Genomic DNA, 24,802 nt, shown 5'->3' with positions numbered 1-24,802 from the left:
ATTATTGTTTTTTATTCATTGTGTTTTATTTATTTATTTTTCTAAACTAGGCTTGGAATTGATCTCATTTTCTCTCTCCTACTGCTACCGTCGTCTCCTTCTACCCTTTTTTTTTTTTTTTTTTTTTTTCTTTTCCTGGTTTTCTCCATTTCCGACAAGACGGATATTAGACATCTCCCTCTCATCCGTTGACCAATTATCTATAAGATATTAAGATTATTACAAATTTTTCTCCGGCACTAATTGAGCCTTTTATGATTTCAGAGTTCGATTGAAACTTAGTTTGTGTGTTTCGGTTCTCTCTCTCATGCTCCAGTTCATCGTGACTGGATTATTTTCTCGTTTCTTGTTTACTCTTTCACTGTGTTTGTAAAATCTTAAATTGTGTGGACTGTAGAAGCGAAGAGAAAATGGCTGAAATAAAAGACCCAACACAGAGAATTTTATCATCATACCTGTAAACAAAATCATCAAATTACAGAGATGTGATGAATATTATTTTATGATAAAATCAGTAATGAAAAAATATGAAGGAGAGAAGAATTTGACGTTTGAGAGAAAAAAACAGATCTAAATTATCCAAGTTAGTGGGATTTGGTTAACAAAAAGTCTAACCCGTTTCTAACTATGGTTTAGGAATATATTTGTAAGGGCATATTACAAATAAGCCCATCAGTGGGAACTTATTCATAAAGAGATCCAGACAATATTCTCCTTTACCAATAAGTCCACACATGGTCCAGATTTATGTAAAGGACTAAAATAACCCCTCTTACTTTAATATGCTCCAATTTCATCCTTAACTTACTTTAACTTCAATTTGACCCCAACTTTCACAAATTATTCAATTTTGACCCAAAATTTTTTTTTTTCACAAATTTTTTTTTTTTCAAAAACTTTTTTTTCCCGCCGGATTCCGGCGTTGACTTTTTAATTTTTTTTTTTTTTTTTTTTTTTCCGGATTCCGGCGTTGACCGGCGGTCAACGCCGGTCTCCGGCGTTGACTTTTTAATTTTTTTTTTTTTTTTTTTTTTTTTTTTTTTTTCCTTCCGGATTTTTTTTCCGGATTCCGGCGGTGACCGGCGTTGACTTTTTAAATTTTTTTTTTTTTTTTTTTCTTTTTTTTTTTTTTTTCCGTTTAAACAGCAATATTGCTGTGAATGACATTAATATTAACTATATTACTGTTAAACACAGTAAAATTAACTAAACTATAGTTTAACACATTGATATTGCTATATTAATCTCTAGCACATTAATATTAACACAACAAAATTCATTATTATTGTATAATAAAGTAATATTACTATGTTGTCCGTTCAACAAATGTAAACAAAATAAAAAAAACCAAAAGAATTAATATTACTGTGAGTGACAGTAATATTACTATAGCAACAGTAATATTACAATAGTAGACAGTAATATTATTACGTTACTCCGTGAATAACTCGAATAAACAAAAAATCCAAACAAAATAATAATATTGATGTGGTTGACAGGAATATTACTATAACAACAGTAATATTACCGTCAACCACAGTAATATTATTGTGTTTACAGTAATATTACAATAATAGACAGTAATATTAATACGTTACTCCGTGAATAACTCAAACAAAACAAACACCCCAAAAAAATAATAATATTGATGTTGTTGACAGTAATATTATTGTGTTTACAGTTATTTTACTGTCAACGACAGTAATATAATTACGTTGACTTGTCAACAAATCAAAAAAAATAAAAAAAAATAATAATAAATAAAAAAAATATAATATTGCATTAATTTACTGTCAACGGCAGCACAATTACATAAATGTAATATAACGGCAGTACAATTACGTTAATTAACTATCATTGACAGTATAATTACGCTAAATTACTGTCAGTGACAGCACAATTACGGTCAACGTGTAGCGGCGGGCGTGGAAAAACAAAACAAACCAAACAAAAAAAAAAAAACTTAAAAAAACACTAAAGAAAGAGACCGCCGGAAACCGGCGAAAAAATCCGGAAGAAAAGAAAAGAAAAAAAAAAAAGAAAAAAGCAACAAAAAAAAAAAAAAAAAAGTCAACGCCGGAATCCGGAAAAAAAAATCCGGAAGGAAAAAAAAAAAAAAAAAAAAAAAAAAAAAAAGTTTAAAAAGTCAACGCTGGAATCCGGCGGCAAAAAAAATTTTTGAAAAAAAAAATTTTTTTGAAAAAAAAAAAATTTTGGGTCAAAATTTAATAATTTGTGAAATTTGGGGTCAAATTGAGATTAAATTAAGTTAAGGATGAAATTGGAGCATATTAAATTATACTCCAAAAAAAAGTCAAAATTGAATTTTTGTGGTCAAAATTGAACTTTTATGGACAAAATTGATTAATTTGGATTACAATTAAGAATTGGGTATAAATGATTGAGGGTAATATTGGGATATACATGAATGTTTCCTTTAGTTATAATAAATATTAAAGGGATGGGCTTATTGGTGAAAGAGATATGTCCCCTATACCTAGAATAATAAACATGCTTGGTTGGGGACTTTTGCATAAAAATCCCTATTTGTAAAAGGAAAAAAGAGACGAATAAAATAAATAAAAAAATAATAAAGAATGCCACGCGTCAGCATATCCCACACCCGGTTATATTCACCCGGTGTAGGTTCGAAATAGCCGGTAAGGTCATATATTTGTTCGAATCCAGGGTCAGTGTCCAATATTAATGAACTTAGAGTATAATGGATGGAAAATTATGGAGGGCATTTTAGACAAAAAATATGGAGATGGGTTTATTTGCAAAACATTTTCTTGTGACACGTGCATTAAAGTCTCTTGTCATTGGCCTATTTGCCATTTGCTCTTACACATTATGGAACGTCTGAATACAATTTTCCAATTTTGATGCAAAATGTCAGTAGAAAAGAAAGTGGTATGTTTTACCCTTTATCGGAACATATATTTAATATCTTCTTTGGTCCTCATATCAGCGCATTCAATCTGATTGTGTAGAATGATACAAGGATGGATATGGCAGTTGTGACGGTGTATAGATCTATGGTATTAAATCATCATTCTATTTGATTGGGTGTAGGGGTGAGAACGGTTCGGTTCGGTTCGGTTTTAGGCACAAACCGGAACCGGAACCGAAGTGTTCGGTCCCTAAAGAACAAAAAATCAAACCGATCGGTTTCTTGCGGTTTGGTTCCTGATCGGTTTCAGTTCGGTTTCGGTTCGGTTATCGGTTCGATTTTGGGCTCATTTGGGACCAAAAATCAGCCAAAAAACGTCAATAAATCAACTCAAAATTCATAAATAAAAAAAATCAATAAAAAACAAGCCCAAATGTAGGCCCAAAACAGGCCCAAAAATCAATGAAATTCATTCAAGTAAAAAAAAATATATATTTAATGAAACGACGCCGTATTGATGTCGGTTCGGGTCATCGGTTCGGTTTCCTACTTGGAAAACCGAATACGAACCGAAATTTTCGGTTCACATAAAATTGAAAACTGAGTATGCGGTTTATGCTTCGGTTTGGTGCAATTCGGTTCGGTTTTGTCGGTTTTCGGTTCGGTTCCTCGGTTTTTTTTTCTCACCCCTAAATGGGTGTGGCATTTCATAGACGGTACAATAACTTATGGAAAAAATACAGTTTTTGTTTCTCACATCAGTATCGATTTCACATTTGGTGCTTCATTTAAAAAAAAAACACATTTCGTCTCTTATGCTTCAAAAATTCAACACTTTTAGTCATTTCCATCAATTTTCCGTTAAAACTAACTTAATCAAGCGTGTGCCCATCAATGACATAACTGATAGACTAACAGTATATTGGCGGAAATGACCAAAAGGGTTAAATTATTGAAATATGAGGGACCAAATGTGTTTTTTGTGAATATAGGGAACCAAATGTAAAATCAGTGCAAACTTGAAGAATAAAAACTGGGGATAATTACACTTTTCGTCCCTATACATTACCACTTATACGATTTTCGTCCCTAAACAAGATGAAGTTACAATTTTCGTCCCTATACATGTCACTTTTATGCTGTTTCTGTCCCTCCGTCCATTTGCCCAGTTAGTTTGGACGGAAAAATCGCACGTGCGCCGCACGTGACACACAAAAGCACCTCTACACCTCAAAACGTTCAGATTATTAGAATAATTTTATAAATATCAAAATTCTCTAGAAAACCCTAAGCCCCAATTTTCGAAATCTCTCAATTCCTTATGAATTCATCATTGAATCCGTCCATTGCCCGTCGAGTTTGCCATAAAAGCCATAAAAGTTCTCGCCTTGGCTGATGCTACCACCAGCTCTTGAAGGCGGCGGCATGGTCTATAAGTTCTACAGCCTCGCTGAGGACAAAGTATTGAGCCTCGGATCCGCCGCCGCCATCAGGGGTCGGAGAAAACTGCCGCGCAATGATGACGTACGGGCCGGAACAAAGGCTGCCCTTCTGCTGCCCCAGCCGCCGCAGCACCACCCAGTGGATCCCCATCGGCGCTCCGTCTTCAAATCTCCACAACAGGGATTACCAGTCCTTCGTTTACTCTGCCGCGCAAAAGCTATTCTACTGCGTCACCCGCCTCGCCGAGCTGGAGGCTTGGGATCTGCGGGACCGATTTTCCCCAACTTTGATTCCGATGGGAGACCTGTCCGACGGCGTGGATTATTACATCATGGCACGGTCGGAAGAAGAGTTGAAGCTCAAACAGTCGTCTCACATTGTGAAATTCTTGGTGGTCAACTAATAATCTGAACGTTTTGAGGTGTAGAGGTGCTTTTGTGTGTCACGTGCGGCGCACGTGCGATTTTTCCGTCCAAACTAACTGGACAAATAGACGGAGGGACATAAACAGCATAAAAGTGACATGTATAGGGACGAAAATTGTAACTTCATCTTGTTTAGGGACGAAAATCGTATAAGTGGTAATGTATAGGGACGAAAAGTGTAATTATCCCATAAAAACTGTAATTTGGGCATATTTGACATTTTTTAAATAATATAATATATTTCTTATTTCCAGCTAGTAATTTAAAAATATTACAATGATGCATAATTAATAATTATAAATTTAAGACAAACAAACAATTTGGCAGCGCTAGTTCAAGAGGAATGGCTATTAATTAGTTACTAAGTAATTGACTAATACTACACTAACAATCGGGCAACTCTATTAAGTAATGTGACTATTTTTTTAGTTGAGACGGACGCCACATTTGGTTTATATACAATGTTACATTGGGTGAAATACACATGGTAAATCTTTACTATTAATAAGCATACAAACATGCACGCATGTAACTTTCACCGGGTGTAGCATACAAATAAACCGCCGCATTTTATTTAGAAAAACGGATGCCATCTATGTGATGACAGATGGATAACTTTCACCGGGTGTAGCATACAAATAAACCGCCGCATTTTATTTAGAAAAACGGATGCCATCTATGTGATGACACATGGAGAAATTGAACTAGATTTTAAATGGGGAAAATACAATTTTCATTCCACAAGTTTGAACCAATTTCACATTTGGTCCCCATGTTCACAAAAAATAAATTTGGTCTTTCATGTTTCAAAAATTCAACATTTTTATCCATTTCCGTCAATTTTTTGTTAAACTAACGGAATCAAATTTGTGTCCATCACTACCGTAACTGACGGACTAAGGGTGAATTGACGAAAATGACTAAAAATGTCAAATTATTGAAACATGAGGGACCAAAAGTGTTCTTGTAAACACGAGGGACCAAAAATGTGAAATAACTGCAAACTTGAGGATGAAAACAGTAAATTTCACATTTTAAATGAGTTTTAATTTGAGAAGGTGTTCATTTAGAATTAGTATGTGGAGAATGAAATTACAAATTTCTTTTTCTTTTTCCTTTTTTTCTTAAATGATACCGATTGGGCAATGCTTTAAGTGACAACTATCTCTTCATGTTTGCCAGATTATAACTATATGTGCCCTCAGTTTAGTTGTGAATTCATGATTTGATCTAAGGGTATTCAGAAAACTACAAATAATAGAATATCAAAGTTATGGACTAAAAGTTATGTCTCTGAAATATTTTGACAAGTATAGGCATAGAATAACACAAAATATGTTTAAAACATTTAGAATTATTTAAGAGTGGTGCTATTTCCACTTCTAAAGTATTTCAATTCACCATCGAAAATATATAAAATGTCATAAATACCCCTAAAAGTTTATAATCCACCACCCTTTCTTATATTTGCTTAATCCTCATGCGTTCTTAGTTATTTCTATTTTATTCAATTTTATTAAATAAATTTGCATTGAAATATTTATTACAAGATATTTTAATCTTCTATATCAGATGACCTACAGATTATGTAAATTTTTGTTAGGACACGAAATTATATTAAGCCAAATTGGACAATTATGGAGGAAGTTCAGGATCTTCCATACAAGCACTCTTAGTTTATTTCTCCAAGAACGTGAATTCCTTCTCTTTTTGACATTTGGAAATGTTTTTCTCTGACGAAAGTATTATTCACTTAAGGTGAAAATGGTGAGATTTTGTGGTAAAGATTCCAGTGAAAATGGTGGGGTTTTTTTTTATAAATATTTTAATTAGTTTAGTGGTGGATGATTTATAAATTTGTAAAAAATATCTCTAGCCGTAAATTTTTGACAGTAATTTAACTTTCTGAGGCGGTAATATTACTTTCTAAGACAATAATTTTACTGTATTAATTAAGTTTACTGTCTTGGCCTGCCATTTGTTGTCTTCGACCGTAATATTACAGTGTCCGACCGTAATATTACTGTCTCAAGCAATAATATGACTGTTTGAGACAGTAATATTAATAATATTGTTGTTCGGGAAAGTAAAATTCATAATATTACAGTTCGGGACAGTAATATTATTGTTTGGGAATTCAATATTACTATCTCAGACAATAATTTTGTTGTTAACATAGTAATTTAGAGAGAAGAAAAAGTTTCAAAAGAAAAAAAAAACAATGCCGGAGACAGGCGGTTAACGGCGGTTGACCGGCAAGAAAAAAAAATTTAAAAAGAAAAATAAAATCAACGCCGGAGAACCGCGCAGTCAACGCCGAAATCTGTTCGGAAAAAAAGAATTCATAAAGAAAACATTGAAAAAATTAATATTCTTCCTAATGTTTACTATCACGAGCGACCTTTCTTTTATTAATAAGATAGATGCATACTAATAATTAATTTATAAAAAAAAAAAAGTTAAACACAATTATTTTACAATTGTTTTTTATTGAAGAACATTTTTTTTAGAATATAAGTTCTTTTATTTTTGTTTTAAATTGCTATTTATATGAGTTTTGAAATCTTCGTATTAGTCCCGAAAATGAAATTAAGTTTGTTAAGCTAAAAGAAGGGATAATTAGTGAAAATCCAACGTTTTAAAATTGCATTGTGATAGGTCCACCACTTGGAAATAATTAGTGATAACCCCCTCTGTATGTATTTTTCGCGGAACTCTAGATTATCTTATGTTTTTTTCGCGAAATTCTGGATTAATTTGACCGTTAATCCAATACGTTGTTTGTGTAGTTGATTTATTAATCGACGATAGTTGATGTAAATATTACAGCATATAGTAGACCTAAAAACAATAGATCGACTATAAACGAAACATAGTTGACTTATTAATCGACTATAATCGTACGCAAATTGTCACATAACAACACAAAAATCAGTATAAGAAATACCGGAGTGTAACGGATGGGAGAAGCTTTGCCACGCGATACGTTGGTCGGGACCGTAGAAGAGGAAGTTGTCGTTTTATTAGAGGAGGGTTGTTTCAATTCCGTGGAGGTGTTTGATGTCGTCCAGACAGTGGTGCGTGCCTCGGCGGCGATAGAGGTGTTTTGATATCCAGACGGTGATAGCTCGGCGTCAGTGGAGGTGTTTCGATGTCCGGATAGTGGTGCCTCGGCGGCGGCCATCGGTAAGGAAGAGGTAATTATTGAAATCTAGGGTGAAGAAGAGTGTAGCATTAGAACTAAAGAAATGGGAAAAAATGAGATTGGACATTTCCCTCTACATGCCAAAAAAAAAAAAAAAAAAAAAAAAAGTCAGAAGTATTTCACTCTTACAAATATGACTATTTAACAGCAAGTCAGCTACCAAAAAAAAATTTATGGCCATTTTCTTTAGGTTAGGTTCAAGCTATTACCCTGTTTTGGCGCACATATTTAATATATATATATATATATATATATATATATATATATATATATATATATATGTTAATGTATATTCTTAGGAAATAAGTTAGGGATTTGATTTGATATACTTTACATAAGTTAGGAGATTTGATTTCATTGTAATTAGTAATTTCCTTGTATAGCTTTCTCTCTAAGTGTATAAATAGTGCCTCCTATGGAGAAGAATACACATCAAATTTTTCTCAATTCAACTAACATGGTACCAAGAGCCAATCTCTGATCATCTAGCAATTTTTTTTTTTGGTTTCATTGTGGTGTTCTCGTCTTTTTTTTTCTTTTCTCGCTTCCGCCGAAACACCATAAAACCACTGCTGTGCGTGCGTCATCGCTCCGATCCAGATTCTGATCATACCACCAAGATCGCCGTTAAACGATCTACACATCGGTGAAAACCAGACTGCCATCGGAGACCGCACGCGCCCTCACGCGCCCCGAGAAGGTCCTGCGCGCAGTCTCACGCGCCACCGTACCGCCGCCGAAGAATTTCACGCATTCACGCGCCGACACGCGCCGCTCACTCGCCGTCACGCGCCGTCACGCGCCAGGTACCGCCGCTGCAGAATTCACGCGCCGACACGCGCCCACGCGCCGACACGCGCCCACGCTCGCCCACGCGACCACGCGCTCACGCGCTCCACCCTTGGTTGGCTGCATCTTTGTGACGTCATCCGCACGTCATCACAGCCACATCACCACTGTTTTGCATTGCTGAGTCAGCCCGCCACATCAGCGCCAGCCCGCCACATCAGCGCCAGTCCGCCACGTCAGTCGTCTGTTGACTTTGACTTTTAGGTCATTTTTACCCGATTTTTCGCATAGATTTCAGTTTTTACGTCCGTTTTTATTAAAAAAAAAAAAAAAAAAAAAAAAAAAAAAAAAAAAAAAAAAAAAATGGACAAAAGAGATAATTTTCTTCCTCGACCCATCAATAGTACTCTCGAGGGAACCAAGAATTACTTATCATGGTCTCAAGCTATGCGAAGTTTTCTTAAAGGTCGAATGCTTTGGCAATATTGTACTGGTGCAATCACTATTCCTGTTCAAGCAAAAGATGAAGCAGACTCTGCCTTTGTTGGTCGTACAATTGAGTGGGACAGCCACAACCACATGATTCTTACATGGCTCCGAAATACATCCATCCCTTCAATTTCCAACTTATTGGGCAGTTATGACGATGCCAAATCCGCATGGGACATGTTAGCGAAACGGTATTCGACTTCTCATGGCTCTATGAAATATCAGTTGGTTGTTGAATTGCACCAACTTCGCCAAGAACCAGGGCAATCCATCAATGATTATTACGATCAGTTCCGCTACATATGGGACCAAATTGATTTATCTGAACCAGCTTGGGCGTGCCCTAAAGATGCTCAACTTTGTGCTGCTGTCCGAGACGAATTTCGTCTTTATGAATTTTTAATGTCTCTTGACAAAGCATTTGAACCGATCCGAGGTCAGCTTCTCAACCGTAGTCCGCTTCCATCTCTTGATATAGCTGTTAATGAGTTGGTCCGAGAAGAAACACGTCTTGCAACTCTTCAAGTGCAGAATAAGCTCAATGTCCTCGCAGTTGCTCCCCCTATCAACACAGAGCAACCTTCTCATTCAGGGTTCGATAACCGGCGTAGACAGCCGACCAAAAAGTTTTGCAACTACTGCAAACGCCCGGGCCACACCATCGATACATGTTATCGTCGGAACAAATCCACCGTTGCAGTTACCGAGTCCACTCCGCCAATGACTTCCACCTCAGCCGTGTCCCAGTCTTCTGGATCCACTATACATCTTACATCACCTGAACTACAAGATATAATAACTCAGGCTATTCGTATGGCTGGTAATGCATCTCTTTCCACTGCTCTCTCAGTCCTGCCTGGTAAGTCTCAAACTTGGCTTTTCGATTCAGCATGTTGCAACCATATGACCCCTCACTCCTCCTTGTTTTCTAAACTTGAACCTGCTCAACACCCTTTAAACATTCATATAGCAAATGGTTCCACTTTACATGGTAAAAACTTAGGGCCGGTTTCAACTTCAAATATTCTAGTTCCCGACGTTTTTCACATTCCCGACCTATCTTATAATCTATTTTCTGTGGGACAATTAGCTGAACTAGGCTACCGTCTTACTTTTGACTACTCTGGATGTATTGTTCAGGATCCGAGGACGGGACAGGAGCTTGGGACCGGGCCTAGAATTGGGCGTATGTTTCCCGTGGATAATCTTCGTCTTCCACCTGTTGCTCCTATCTCTGTTGCTGCTGCTGTTACACCTACATCTTCTTCACCTTCCCTTGTTTTATGGCACTCTCGCCTTGGTCATGCTCCTACATCTCGTATTCAGCAATTAGCTTCTAAAGGTGTGTTAGGTTCTGTGTCTAAAGAACATTTTGATTGCACCTCGTGTCAGTTGGGTAAACAACCAGCCTTACCATTTAATACTAGTTCATCAGTTTCCAATAAAATTTTTGACTTAGTTCATTCTGATGTTTGGGGTCCCTCCCCCGTTACTAGTATTGGTGGTTCTAGATATTTTGTTGTCTTTATTGATGATTATTCTCGTTATAGTTGGATTTTTCTTATGAAATCTCGCTCAGAACTATTGTCAATATATGATAATTTTGCAAAAATGGTTGAAACTCAATTTTCACAGCGCATCAAAACTTTTCGATCTGATAATGCTCTTGAATATACTCAAAATGCCTTTCAAAATATCCTTCGTTCCTATGGCACTATTCATCACCTTAGTTGTCCAGGGACCTCTCAGCAAAATGGTCGAGCCGAGCGAAAACTTCGTCATATTCTTGACACTGTTCGTGCTCTCCTTCTCTCTGCAAAAATTCCCTCTCCATTTTGGGGTGAAGCTGCCTTGAATGCAATTTATGCTATCAATCGTTTACCAAGTCCTGTTATCCAAAATGAAACTCCATACGAGCGACTCTTTATGAAATCTCCAGACTATCATCACCTCCGCTCTTTTGGTACTGCTTGTTTTGTTCTTCTTCAACCACACGAACACAACAAACTCGAGCCTCGATCTCGCCTTTGTTGTTTTCTTGGTTATGGAGAAACTCAAAAGGGCTATCGGTGTTATGATCCTATCTCTCATCGTCTTCGTGTCTCTCGTCATGTTGTCTTTTGGGAACATCGTCTTTTTGTTGAACTCTCACATTTTCGTCCTTCTTTAAGTGCCTCACCCGAGTTAGATATATCTTTGGACGAGTCTCCTTCTCCTATCGACTTGTTTGAAAATACTTCTACTCCTCGCTCCAGCCCAACCCTAAATGAACAGGTGGAAAATGAACAGGTCGCACACGAACTGCCCAGTTCTGAACATGAGTCCCTTGCTCCTGCTCCGCTTGAGGATCCTACAGACCATCTACCACCTCGCCATTCAAATAGGGTAAGATCTATTCCTTCTCATCTACTTGATTATCATTGTTACACTACTCTTGCCACTTTGCACGAACCTAACTCCTATCATGAGGCTTCCACCGACCCTTTATGGCAGAATGCCATGAGAGAGGAACTTGATGCATTATCTAAAAACCATACTTGGGATCTTGTTACTCTCCCTCCGGGACAGTCTGTTGTTGGGTGTAAGTGGATCTACAAGATCAAGACTCGCTCTGATGGATCCATTGAGCGATATAAGGCTCGTCTTGTTGCAAAGGGTTTTACTCAAGAGTATGGAATCGATTATGAGGAGACTTTTGCTCCAGTTGCTCGAATCTCCTCAGTTCGCGCTCTCTTGGCCGTTGCCGCTGCTAGTCAGTGGGATCTATTTCAGATGGATGTTAAAAATGCATTCTTAAATGGAGAACTAGCTGAAGACGTCTATATGCAACCTCCGCCAGGACTATCTGTTGATTCAGACAAGGTCTGTTATCTTCGCCGTGCTCTTTACGGTCTTAAACAAGCCCCTCGAGCTTGGTTTGCCAAATTCAGCTCCACTATATCTCATTTGGGTTACTCTGCCAGTTGTTATGATTCTGCCCTATTTGTTCGTCGCACTGACAAAGGCTCCATCTTCCTCCTCTTATATGTGGATGATATGATCATAACTGGTGACGATCCTAGTGGAATTCAAGAATTGAAGGATTTTCTGAGTCAACAGTTTGAAATGAAAGATCTCGGTCACCTCAGCTACTTCTTGGGGCTTGAGATTACTCACTCCAAAGATGGTCTTTACATTACTCAGGCCAAATATGCATCTGATCTCTTATCTCAAGCCGGACTCACTGATAGCAAGATCATTGACACTCCAGTTGAACTAAATACTCACTTGACTCCCTCAGGGGGGACACTGTTGTCAAATCCGTCACTTTATAGGCGTTTGGTGGGCAGTCTAGTCTATCTTACTGTCACTCGTCCTGATATCTCATATGCGGTTCATCAAGTGAGTCAATATCTATCAGCTCCAAGATCGCTACACTATGCTGCCGTTCTACGCATCCTTCGTTATCTAAAGGGTACTCTTTTTCATGGCCTTTTCTATTCTGCTGAGTCGCCTCTAGTTCTTCGAGCATTCTCCGACAGTGATTGGGCTGGAGATCCCACTGATCGCAGGTCAACTACTGGTTATTGTTTTCTTCTTGGCACATCTCTAATATCTTGGAGAAGTAAGAAACAAACATTTGTTGCCCGATCCAGCACTGAAGCAGAATACCGTGCTCTTGCGGATACCACATCTGAGCTACTTTGGCTTCGATGGCTTATCAAGGACTTAGGAGTATCAACATCCTCTCCCATTCCTCTTCATTGTGACAATCAAAGTGCTATCCATATTAGTCACAATGATGTCTTTCATGAACGGACTAAACATATTGAGATAGACTGTCATTTTATCCGTTCACACATTATTCAAGGTGTTCTCAAGCTCTTCTCGGTCTCTTCCAAAGATCAGCTTGCAGATATCTTCACAAAGCCTCATCCTAAGGGACGTCATCGTGATTTGATCTACAATCTCAAGTTGGTTTCTCACCCTCCTTGAGTTTGAGGGGGGCTGTTAATGTATATTCTTAGGAAATAAGTTAGGGATTTGATTTGATATACTTTACATAAGTTAGAGATTTGATTTGATATGCTTTACATAAGTTAGGAGATTTGATTTCATTGTAATTAGTAATTTCCTTGTATAGCTTTCTCTCTAAGTGTATAAATAGTGCCTCCTATGGAGAAGAATACACATCAAATTTTTCTCAATTCAACTAACAATATATATATATATATATATATATAACTAAATCTGCAGCCAGCACTTGCAGACTTGCAGTAGGTTGAAAGTCACAGTTTTCCCTTTCTCAGACAATGGAATTCGAAACAACACACAAACTTTTCCAGTTTTTTTTTAATTTCCATGTTTCATCTTATAATTAATTAGCCCTTTTAAGTATGTCTATTTCATTACAGTTATCACCAATTAATTAATGGATTTTTAATTCTTTTCCACTTTGCAGTTCGTATATTTCACTCCATGCATAAATCAGCCGTCGCTTTCAGATGCAGCCTTCATAATCCAACAGTACTATTATATATATATATATATATATATATATATATATTAGGGTAAATTCCACTTTACCCCCTCGTACTCTGCCTGAGAGACACTTTACCCCCTCGTACTCTCAATTTTATCGATTTACCCCCTTGTACTTGTACAATTTCCCAATACAACCCATTTTCTTCAATTTTTGTCAATTTTGACACTAACGCCATGTGGTCAACTCTGTAAATTACAAAATTGCCACTGCCTATAACGCGTCGTTTCTCCTCCGTCAATATTGTCATTTCTTCTTCTCCCACCAGTTCTCCTTCCAAGATATCCCCAAATTGAACCCCTAACTTAGTAAAAATCAAGACCCAAAAATTGATCGATTCCACCAAGTGCAAAGAAAAACATATATGAATGTGTGAAACTTTCTCTTTTCTAATCTCGAGAGTCAAAATCGAAAAAAATCAATATTTACGTCAATATTTTGACTCTTGACCAAATGGCGTCAGAGTCAAAATCGAAAAAAGTTGATGAAGAGGGTTGTATTGGGAAATTATACAAGTACAAGGGGGTAAATCGACGAAATTAAGAGTACGAGGGGGTAAAGTGGTTCTTGGGCAGAGTACAAGGGGGTAAAGTGGAATTTACCCTATATATTATATATATATATATATATATATATATATATATATATATATATATATAGGGTAAATTACAAACACCCCCCTGAGGTATGGTCAAATTACAAAAACACCCCTCTTGTTTGGATAATTACAACCACCCCCTCAACTCATCAAATTTAGTGGAATCTTCGAGATTATATGGAATATTATCACTTTTGTACCCGTTTTATCCCATTCAAACTCTACATTATGAAGCAAGATGATCATAATATGTGATTTTTAGCTTGTATATATTAGTTTGTGGTGCAACGGAAACTGTATTTTTTAGACAAAAAGAGTACAAACTAGAGCACATTTCACGGAATCTAGATGACTATGTTGAATTTGACACCATAAAGGTGGAGGTCTAAGAAAAAATCATAGTTGAGGGGGTAGATGTAATTATCCAAACAAGAGGGGGGTTTTTGTAATTTTACCATACCTCAGGGGGGTGTTTGTAATTTACCCTATATATATATATATATATATATATATATATATATATATATATATATATATATATATATATATATATATATATATATATATATATTCCAGTTTAATTTTCCAGTACATGTTTAATTACATGGTGGATCGATTAATTAACTAACTAAATTGTATTAACGATATAGATCTTACAAGTATCAATCGAAAGAATGAGAGAGAGGATCACAAATGGAAAAGTAGAGATAACTCCGTCTGCATACGATACGGCATGGGTGGCGATGGTGCCGGAGAGGGAATATTCCGGCGGAATAATCAGTCAGCCAGGTTTCCCACAGTGCCTGGATTGGATAATCGAAAACCAGAAATCGGACGGGTCATGGGGTTTGAACCCGGGTCAACCATCCTTGTTAAAGACTCTCTTTCTTGCACGCTCGCATGCTTGCTTGCCCTCCGCAAATGGAACGTTGCCCACAAACAAATCCATAAAGGTATAATTTAATTCATTTTAAATTTTATAAATCTCAAATATACCCTGTCCATTTTTAGAGTAAATTGCACCTAAAATGCTAAAATAACTTTAAGGTCCCTATAGTATCTGTAATTACAATTACCCCTGTAACATTGTTAGAAACCTTATCGGAATAATGCATTGAATAAGTTATTCCATTATAACCCTAACGGAATAATGAAACATTATTCTGTTAGGGTTCTAACGGACTGTTTGTTTCATGCAATGGTAGAGACAACATAGAGCTAGGGGTGCTCTCCTAACAAACCCTTGTTATTTTATATAAGATTTATAAATTTTTGTCTATGGTAGAACCAACAGCCCCGCAGGAAATAAATATAGTGCATATCGTTCGCAGGACATGAAATCTTGGCTCTAATAATTGTTTTAGAGGTGTGGTTGTAATTACCAATACTACAGACACCTTAAATTTAATTTAGCATACCTCAGGGGTGTAGGTGTAATTTTCTCTTTTTTTATTATGTAAACTAATTATATTATTTATGAACTGTTTTCCATGATTGGAATTTATAAGAAAAAATAGCTGGGCAGTTGTCGACAAGGATCAGATTTCTCCAATTGGTTTCAATATTATTTTCCCGACTATGATCACCTATGCTAATGAAATGGAACTCACTCTGCCTTTTGACCAGGATTTACTTGATTCTATGTTTCAAAGTCATGACTCACAAATTAAGAGGTTAGTACATAATTATATATATATATATATATATATATATATATATATATATATATATATAATCCTTGATGTTTGTATTGTATTAATTTTATCAAAAATTGTGTTTATGATAATGGTAGTGAAAGAGATCACATGAATTTGGGATATGTGGCCGAAGGAATTGGAGAGTGGTTGAATTGGAGCACATTAATATTGACACAACAAAGAAATTATGGTTCGCTTTACAATTCGCCGGCCACCACTGCAGCTGCTCTAGTTCACCATCAAGGCAACAATAAATGCTTCTATTATCTACAATCGCTCCTCAACACATTCAAGAATTGGGGTAAATCCTAACAATAAATAATGGTATACTTCAATTAAGAAAGGTTGAGGGGTATCTATAAGGTAGATAATTATAAAATTTTCAACTTAGCCTATGGGTTGATTATTCTAAGGTTTCCCAAGAAAATTTCATTTTTTTGCAATTTTCCCGTACAAATTCAAAAAAGAGAATCTTCCCCTTCAAAATTTTATTCTAGGTGCACTTGCGTCTCAAATTAAAACCTCCGGCGATGTTCGCCGGAATTGCCTTAAATCCATCCAATTGAAGGGCGCTTGGGTCATTTTATGGATGTATAACCGTAATAACCCTAATACATAATATTTTTATTTGAAATCTCTTATAGCGCCGACTAATTATCCGTTGGAAATATACACTCGTCTCTGCCTGGTTGAAACCATCCAAGAGTTGGGAATAGATCGATACTTTGAACCTGAAATCGATAGTATCCTTGAAGAAACATACAGGTAATATTTTTGAGGAATTAAATACCAAAGTATTGGGTGTATGTGTTGGATATCATACATTATACATGCATGTGGATACACTTCTAGAAAGTGCATTAATATCAACTAAGCTTTAGGTGGTGTTTGCAAATGATTTTTGAAAAGTGATTATGAGCTTTTTTTTTGCTCATAATCTGTTTTCAGGTGTTTGCAAAATCAACTTTTGCTTTTACTTCTCTTAAAATAATCTGTTTTAAGCTATTTTTTTAAAAGCACCCCTAGCCCTGCTTTTTCCATTTAAGTTCATTTTCCGAAATATTTGCAAACACCCTCAACTTTTAGAAATAAGCGCTGAAAGCTGACTTAATTCACAATCACTAACTTCTGCTTTTAAATAATCATTTGCAAACACCACTTTAGTCTAGTGGTATCAAGAGCCTCTTCCATAGTGGTGCTTTGCGAGAGGTCAGGGGTTCAAATCCCTTTGGGTGCATGTATCGGGTGTTTGCGTTGTATTGTCATACTATAAGGCTTCTTTAGGAATTGGACTAGCAAATAGCAAATACTCTTCATTTTCTTGAGAGTAATTTTACTTGATGTTGTTCTTTCCTTTTTTTCTTTTGAACCGACAAAACCTTTCGAAATGACCAAACCTTTTACAGTTTGTGCCTTGAAGTATGCCGTGAACTCAATCCTTCTCCAAGTGTTTTGCTGTTTTGCAAATACTACATGGGGTTATATTTCTTCACTACTCCTTATGGAAGTTTCTTTACCATTTCTACTCAATTTTTGCTCATAGTTCTTTTTTTTATCGGCAAAGATGGGAAGAGGTTGCTGAAGAATTCTAGAACTTGCCATTAAATTTTCTTCTTTGATTCACGGGATAATGTTCCCTTTGATTTTTTTTCTTCAATCAAATTGAATGTGTGGTCAATCGATTAATTCTTTATCTGGAAGGGTTTTTTACCTCCCTAGTTGATTATGATCAACCGGGCACTGATACCACGTTGGATATTTTGCGAAAATATGTGAACAACATAAACAAAGAAATAGTTAAGGAGCACATCTCCTACTTCATATTTTACTCTTCCTAAAACATGTTGAATTACAAATACAATCTCCACACCTATTTATACCAGTCTAGGTAATTAAAAGTCGTACAGGCATCATATTGAATAAGATTCATTGTAAATACTAGATATACATGTGTCTAACTGTTCATGTATCTTATCATACATTATACATACATGTAGATACGCAATGCTTACTAAAACAACAATAAATGCTCCCATGCATATGTGATTATATATTAAAACTGGTGATTGGCTGATCATCAGGCTATGGCTACATAAAGAAGAAGAGATTTTCAAAGACATTACTTGTTGTGCTGTCGCATTTAGACTATTGCGCATCAAAGGATTCGAAGTCTCATCAGGTACTTTAATTTTGCATGTCGCATATATATATATATATATATATATATATATATATATATATATATATATATATATATATATATATATATATATATATATATATATTTCAGCAAATATTCATGTGCATCGAACAATAAAGTTGATTGATTGGTTCAGATTTTCTGGTTCCGTATGCGGAGCGAGATCACATTAGCCTACAAACGACTAGCGTGAGTACGATTCTCGAGCTATATAGAGCATCACAAATACGAATACATGAAGACGAAACAAATCTCGACGCTATAAACGAATGGACCACCACATTTCTGAAGCAGCAGTTGCTGAGTGAAACCATTCCTGACAAGAAATTGCGAGAAAAGGTAATAGCTACGATAGCGTGTACTCACCGCAATTAGTATTAATTAATCTTTTGCTTGATTATATTAGTGATCATCTGAGTTTAACTTTCTCAAAAATAAAATGGTTGTGTGCTATCAAAATTATAAGGTGGAATACGAGTTGAAGAACTTCCACGGCATACTAGGACGAATTGGAAATAGACGAAGCCTTGATCTATACGACGTGGAGAATTACCATGTTATGAAAGCTGCATATAGGTAATAAACATTCCAATACTTACATATAGTAGTAATTGATCATGTCACAAATAAAACTAAAATTAAATGGTCAAGAACGTATTGTTTCTGCATGTTTCTTCTCCGCGTGGAATAGGTGCCCCACGATATACAACGAAGAGTTTCTTATATATTCAAGGCAAGATTTTAACATATGCCAAGCTTTGCATCAGAAAGAGTTTCAACGATTAGAGAGGTATATATATATATATATATATATATATATATTATCTCCGCAACATATATATTATATTAAGCGATACATTTACAAGATTTTATTGTTAAAAATTTGAACATAACTATGTACATATACATACAGGTGGTACAGCGATTGCGGGTTGGACCGCTTGAACTTCGGACGAGATGCATTACGTATGGCCCATTTTATGGCTTCAGCAATTTTTGGCGATCGTCAATTGGTCGATGCTCGCATGTCATTTGCCAAAAACGTTGTGCTTATAGCACGTATCGATGATTTTTTCGATCAACATGGTTCTAGAGAAGAATCATACAAGATCCTAGATTTAGTAAAAGAGTATGTTGTTCATTCCTTATGTTATTGATTTAATGAGCTAATTATATACTATATATGTTGTGTATACGCAATTATTTATGTAAAAAAAAAATCATGGATTAATAATAGGTGGAATGAGAAGCCAACCGTAGAATACGGTTTCCAAGAAGTTGAGATACTCTTTACAGCGGTGTACCGCACTGTAAACGAGTTAGCGGAAAGGGCTTACGTGGCGCAAGGCCGTTGTGTTAAACATCATCTGATTAGCCTCGTAAGCTAGCTAGCTAGTACTACATTATATTGTGTTATATAATTTAATTTTTGGAGTAACTAATATATTAATGTTTCTTTGCAGTGGGTTGAAATTCTAACGAGTTTCGTCAAGGAATTCGATACATGGTGCGAAGATGATGCAATAAACTTGGATGAGTACTTGTCTTTTGCTCGGATATCGGTCGGTACCGATATATGCATACTCACTTCCATATATTTCCTTGGTATAAAATTATCTGAAGAAACGATTTTGAGTGAGGAATGTATTAGCTTGTGCATGCATGTTGGCACGGTCAACCGCCTGCTCAACGATCTTCAATCTTCTCGGGTACTCCCTTCGTTCCCTTTTAATCGTCGTTTTAGCTTTGCATAAGGATTAAGGATTTTATTAATTGTGCCTTGATTTTAGGAAAATGTATGTTTTTAGACTCATATAACCTTATCTTATACTCCCTCAGTTCCATTTTAATTGTCGTTTTTTAGCTTTTCACAATGATTAATTTAAAGTGACAGATAATATAGAACAAAAAAAATTCTCCAAAGCAACAAATATTATGGAACGGAGGGAGTAATTAATAAGAGAGAAAACTGAGTTAAAAAAGTGTGATGGAAATAGTTAATAAAGACTGGAAATTAAGTAATGAATGTAGTGTTGAAAATTTAAAGTGACTGCTATTATGGAACATAAAGATTTCTCAAAAGTGACAAATATTGAGGAACTGATGGAGTAAAATGTTTCAATATATAATTAATTAGTACGTAAACATGCATGTGTTATGTATGCATGGTACTCTAAATTAAGGGTAAACTACACCTATACTCATGAGGATATGCTAAAATAACTTTAAGGTTCTTGTAGTATTGGTAATTACAGTCAAATCCCTTAAACAATTAATGGAGCCAATATTTCCTGTCATGAAGTCCAATATGCACTATATTTGTTACCCGCGGGGGCGTTAATGCTACCATAGACGAAAATTTATAAATCTTATATTAAGTAATAAGATTTAAGAAATGTTAGGAGAGTCATGTCACCCCCCTAGCTCTATGTTGTCTCAACTACTGTCTGAAACTAATAGTCAGTTACAACCCTAGCGGAATAACTTGTCTAATATATTATTTTGTTAGAGTTCCTACCAATGTTTTCAGGAGTGATTGTAAGACACTACAGAGACCTTAAAAGTATTTTAGCATACCTCAGGGATGTAAATGTAATTTACCCTTAATGATATGTGTTGACAGAAGGAGAAGGAAGAAAGGAGGGTAAATACGGTGAGCATTCTAAAAGAATCTGACGATGAAGACGAAGAGAGGGCTGTTTCGAAGATTGAAAAATTGATAGAGTATAATCGGAGAAAACTGCTGAGAATGGTTTATAAGAGAGAAACCATTGTTCCAAGAAAATGCAAAGATTTGTTCGCAGAGATATGCAAAATGGGTTATTATTTGTACTCATCTGGTGGTGGTGATGAATTTACTTCCCCTCAACAAATTATGGAGGATGTGAAGTCATTGATCCATCAACCTCTTAAACTTCCTCCGTCTTAATAATGATGTAATTATTACTTTCTCTTTCTCATTTTATTTGTCTCTCCAGAGAAATTTTTTATTCCGAAATAATTGTCACTTTGGATTACCAATGACGCATTTATTTGTATTCTTCTCATATTTGCCCTTACTACTATTAATAAAATTAGGTGACACAATTAAAAAAAATGGTTGTTTAATCATTTTATTATGATTTTTCTATAAACCATGCGCGTTTTTTAGTTTTCTCATATTTGCCGGCGAGAATTTTTTTATTTAGTTTATAATTATTTTATTAGTTTAATATTATAAACTTACTATTATCTACATATTTTTTTACATTTCACACAGTTTTTCCATTTATTGTTCATTTTGTTTATACACTATTCTCTTCATTATTCACCACCCTCATTTTTTCTTTTTTTTTTAATACTCATTTTGCTCCTCTCTCATGTCTCCAACTTCATTTCTCCCGACTGTTGGATTATTTTATATTTGCAGTCTTAAATTTACTATAACACAGATAAAAGTGTTATATGATATTAGCACTTTTGTTATTAGTTTAGCTAATAGCGTTTTTACATTTTACACATGTAAAGTCTTGTATATATATACCAACTCTATGTTACCGTTGTAATTAATTCATTTTTTAATAAAAATTAGTTTTCTTCTCTTCTCTCTCTCTAACAAACTTTCCCTCTCTCTTCCTTCTGCAACCATGGAGTTTTCCACCTCCATGTGAATTCCTTCAATCAACATGGTATCAGTTTGAATTTTTTCGTTTCTTCTTCGCTTCCGTTCTGTTCTGTGCGATTTTGTCCGTCAATTTCTGTTAATTTTTCCGCAATTTCGTTTCAATGGCGAATCGTACAACTCGCGCCCAAATCGACGATGTTTCGAGTTCATATTTTTTGCATCCTTCTGACGGTCCCGGTCTTGTTCTTGTCTCGCAAGCTCTCTCTGAAGATAACTTTGCCTCCTGGAGTCGTGCGATGATTTTGTCTCTTACTGTGAAGAACAAGCTAGGTTTTGTGGATGGTTCCATTGTTGAACCTCCTGAAGATGATCCAATTCTTCATCATGCCTGGGTTCGCAACAATGGTATGGTTATGTCCTGGATTTTAAATGCCATTTCTAAAGATATTCAAGCGAGTGTGATGTACTCTAAAACTGCTCGTGACATTTGGACTGATTTGAGTGTGCGATTTTCTCAAACTAATGGTCCCCGAATTTTTCAATTACGCCGTGAATTGGCTAATCTCCGGCAAGAGCAGTTCTGTGTCAATGTTTATTTTACGAAATTGAAGGCAATTTGGGATGAGTTGGTTAATTTTCGCCCAAATTGTACTTGTGGTTTGCTGGTTGATTACTATAATCAAGAGCAGGTTATGGCGTTTCTTATGGGCTTAAATGAGTCGTTCTCTCAGACACGCGGGCAGATACTTCTTATGGATCCTCTACCACACATTAACAAAGTCTTTGCATTAGTTTCTCAAGAAGAGCGACAAAGATCTGTTGGGCAGAGTTTTGAAGGGCATAGTTCTCTATCTTTTGCTGTCAGAGGTGCTCCGGGTTCATACAATCCTAGACCTTCTGCACCTGCTGCACCAGTTTCTCAGAATAATCAGTATTACCCTGCTGGGGACAAGAAACATACCCGTGGTTTCTGCACTCACTGTAATAAGTATGGTCATACAATGGAGAAGTGCTACAAGATTCATGGTTTCCCACCGGGCTATCAGTCCTCTGGATTCAAGCCGAGACCAAGGATGGCTGCTCCTTCAGGTAGATTTGGTATTAATCAAGTTTCCTCTTCTAACTCTCCTCTTGATGTTCAGGGTGAAGCATCATCTTCTTTGGAGAATTCTGCCATGACAGCAGCTCAGTGTCAGCAGATTTTAGCCTATGTCTCTCAACAGATGGCTCAACAGTCTGGTTTAGTTCCATCCTCTTCTTCTGCAGTTCCAGCACAGGATGATTCTTCTCATATTTCCTGTGTCACAGGTACAATTTATGCTAATGCTCTCTTGAATCCCATGCTTATGTCTTTTCATTGGGTTGTTGATTCAGGTGCTTCTAAGCACATATGCAATAATAGATCCTTGTTTATGCATCTTATTCCTGCTCATAATACTAAGGTCATTTTGCCGGATAAATCATCATTGCATGTGGCTTTTGTAGGTGATGTTCAGCTAGCTCCTAAACTTTTTTTGCATAATGTTTTTTATGTCCCTGAGTTTCAATTCAATTTGCTTTCTGTTAGTGCTCTTTTGTCTGAGCCTCATGAATTGGTCACTTTTGGATTTCAATCATTTGTGATTCAGGACAAGCTGATGCAAGTGATTGGTATGGGTAAAAGATTACAAGGCTTGTATGTCTTGGAGCCTGTTTTGTCTGCTTCTTGTTCTTCTACTCAAATTTCTTGTAATAAAGTCTCAGTTTCTTCTCAAACTTGGCATAATAGGCTTGGTCATCTTCCATTTTCCAAACTTTCTAGTTTGAAAGACTGTATTTCTTTACCACCTGTATTAAGTTCATCATGTTGTCATGTTTGTTCTTTGGCCAAGTTTAAAAGATTGCCATTCCCTGTAAGTTCTTCTCAGTCTATTGCTTCTTTTGATTTGATACATTGTGATATATGGGGTCCTTATAAAGTTGCTTCTTATGATGGTTTTAAATACTTTGTGACTATTGTGGATGATTTTTCCAAGTTCACTTGGATTCACTTATTGAGGAACAAGTCTGATGTTCTTACTATTATTCCTCAGTTTTTTGCTTGGGTCCAAACTCAGTTTGGCAAAAATATTAAAGTTTTCAGATCTGATAATGCTCATGAATTGTCTTTTAAATCTGTTTTTGCTCAACATGGTGTCATGCACCAATTTTCTTGTGTTCAAACACCTCAACAGAATTCAGTGGTTGAAAGGAAACACCAACATATTTTAAATGTTGCTCGAGCCTTGTTTTTTCAATCTAAGGTGCCCATTAAATTTTGGTCTGAGTGTGTTTTAACTGCTGTTTTTCTAATCAATAGAACTCCAGCTCAGAATCTGAGTAATTGTACTCCTTTTTCTCTATTATATCCCAATTCTTATGTGCCTTATGATGCTTTTAAGGTGTTTGGCTGTTTAGCTGTTGCAGGGACTTTAGCTGCTGGTAGGACTAAGTTTGATCCCAGAGCAAGGCTCTGTGTTTTTCTTGGATATCCCCCAGGTATTAAAGGTTATAAGTTGTTAGATATACAGTCTCAAGAGATTTTTATTTCCAGAGATGTTATTTTTCATGAACATATTTTTCCTTTTGACTCAGCTCAGTTTCATTTAGACAACAGTGATGTTGTATTGCCTTCTTTTGATCAATCCTCTACTTCTATGTCTTATGAATCATTTCCTCCAGCTAATGACTCTTCTTCCCTTCCAGTTTCTGTTTCTTCCTCTCTTCCAGTTTCTGGTTCTTCTCCTCCTTGTGTTAGGAAGTCTTCCAGGCATACAAAATTGCCTACCTACCTTTCTGATTTTCAAATTAATTCCAAGCTTCCTTCTACTTCCAAACATCCCATTTCTAATGTGCTTGATTATTCAAGTCTTTCTGATTCCTTCTTTGCCTATACTGCCAATATTTCTGCTGAAACAG

General features: G+C 36.0%; 2 protein-coding genes across 2 annotated transcripts; both read left to right on the top strand.

Moving 5' to 3' along the window:
- Nucleotides 1-15,862: 15,862 nt before the first annotated feature.
- Nucleotides 15,863-21,211, top strand: LOC105961330 (class I diterpene synthase TPS6, chloroplastic-like). The gene is made up of 11 exons (XM_088818792.1): nucleotides 15,863-16,037; nucleotides 16,157-16,362; nucleotides 16,706-16,826; nucleotides 18,143-18,240; nucleotides 18,398-18,600; nucleotides 18,728-18,837; nucleotides 18,953-19,051; nucleotides 19,175-19,390; nucleotides 19,499-19,640; nucleotides 19,725-19,970; nucleotides 20,885-21,211. Exons 1-11 carry the CDS (start codon nucleotides 15,943-15,945, stop codon nucleotides 21,188-21,190), a joined length of 1,842 nt encoding a protein of 613 aa, XP_088674918.1. The 5' UTR covers nucleotides 15,863-15,942; the 3' UTR covers nucleotides 21,191-21,211.
- Nucleotides 21,212-21,822: 611 nt separating this feature from the next.
- Nucleotides 21,823-23,640, top strand: LOC148770591 (uncharacterized). Its single transcript, XM_088818791.1, has 2 exons — nucleotides 21,823-23,173; nucleotides 23,494-23,640. The coding sequence occupies exons 1-2, from the start codon at nucleotides 22,027-22,029 to the stop codon at nucleotides 23,523-23,525; spliced, it is 1,179 nt and encodes a 392-aa protein (XP_088674917.1). The 5' UTR covers nucleotides 21,823-22,026; the 3' UTR covers nucleotides 23,526-23,640.
- The last annotated feature ends 1,162 nt before the right edge of the window (nucleotides 23,641-24,802 follow it).

Source organism: Erythranthe guttata, chromosome 5 (assembly GCF_056151865.1).
Source record: "Erythranthe guttata isolate IM_541 chromosome 5, IM_541, whole genome shotgun sequence".
NCBI classification, from domain to species: domain Eukaryota; kingdom Viridiplantae; phylum Streptophyta; class Magnoliopsida; order Lamiales; family Phrymaceae; genus Erythranthe; species Erythranthe guttata.
The sequence above is the reverse complement of the archived record's forward strand: the minus strand, read 5'-3'. Positions and strand labels throughout refer to the sequence as shown.

What these genes read in the sequence shown, in the direction of transcription:
- LOC105961330 (XM_088818792.1), top strand. Translation starts at nt 15,943, where the DNA reads ATGATCACCTATGCTAATGAAATGGAACTCACTCTGCCTTTTGACCAG. An exon ending in CATGACTCACAAATTAAGAG is followed by an intron (nt 16,038 to 16,156) that starts GTTAGTACATAA and finishes TGATAATGGTAG; the next exon opens with TGAAAGAGATCACATGAATT. An exon ending in CAACACATTCAAGAATTGGG is followed by an intron (nt 16,363 to 16,705) that starts GTAAATCCTAAC and finishes AATCTCTTATAG; the next exon opens with CGCCGACTAATTATCCGTTG.
- LOC148770591 (XM_088818791.1), top strand. Translation starts at nt 22,027, where the DNA reads ATGGCGAATCGTACAACTCGCGCCCAAATCGACGATGTTTCGAGTTCA. An exon ending in TCATATTTCCTGTGTCACAG is followed by an intron (nt 23,174 to 23,493) that starts GTACAATTTATG and finishes TTTGTGATTCAG; the next exon opens with GACAAGCTGATGCAAGTGAT.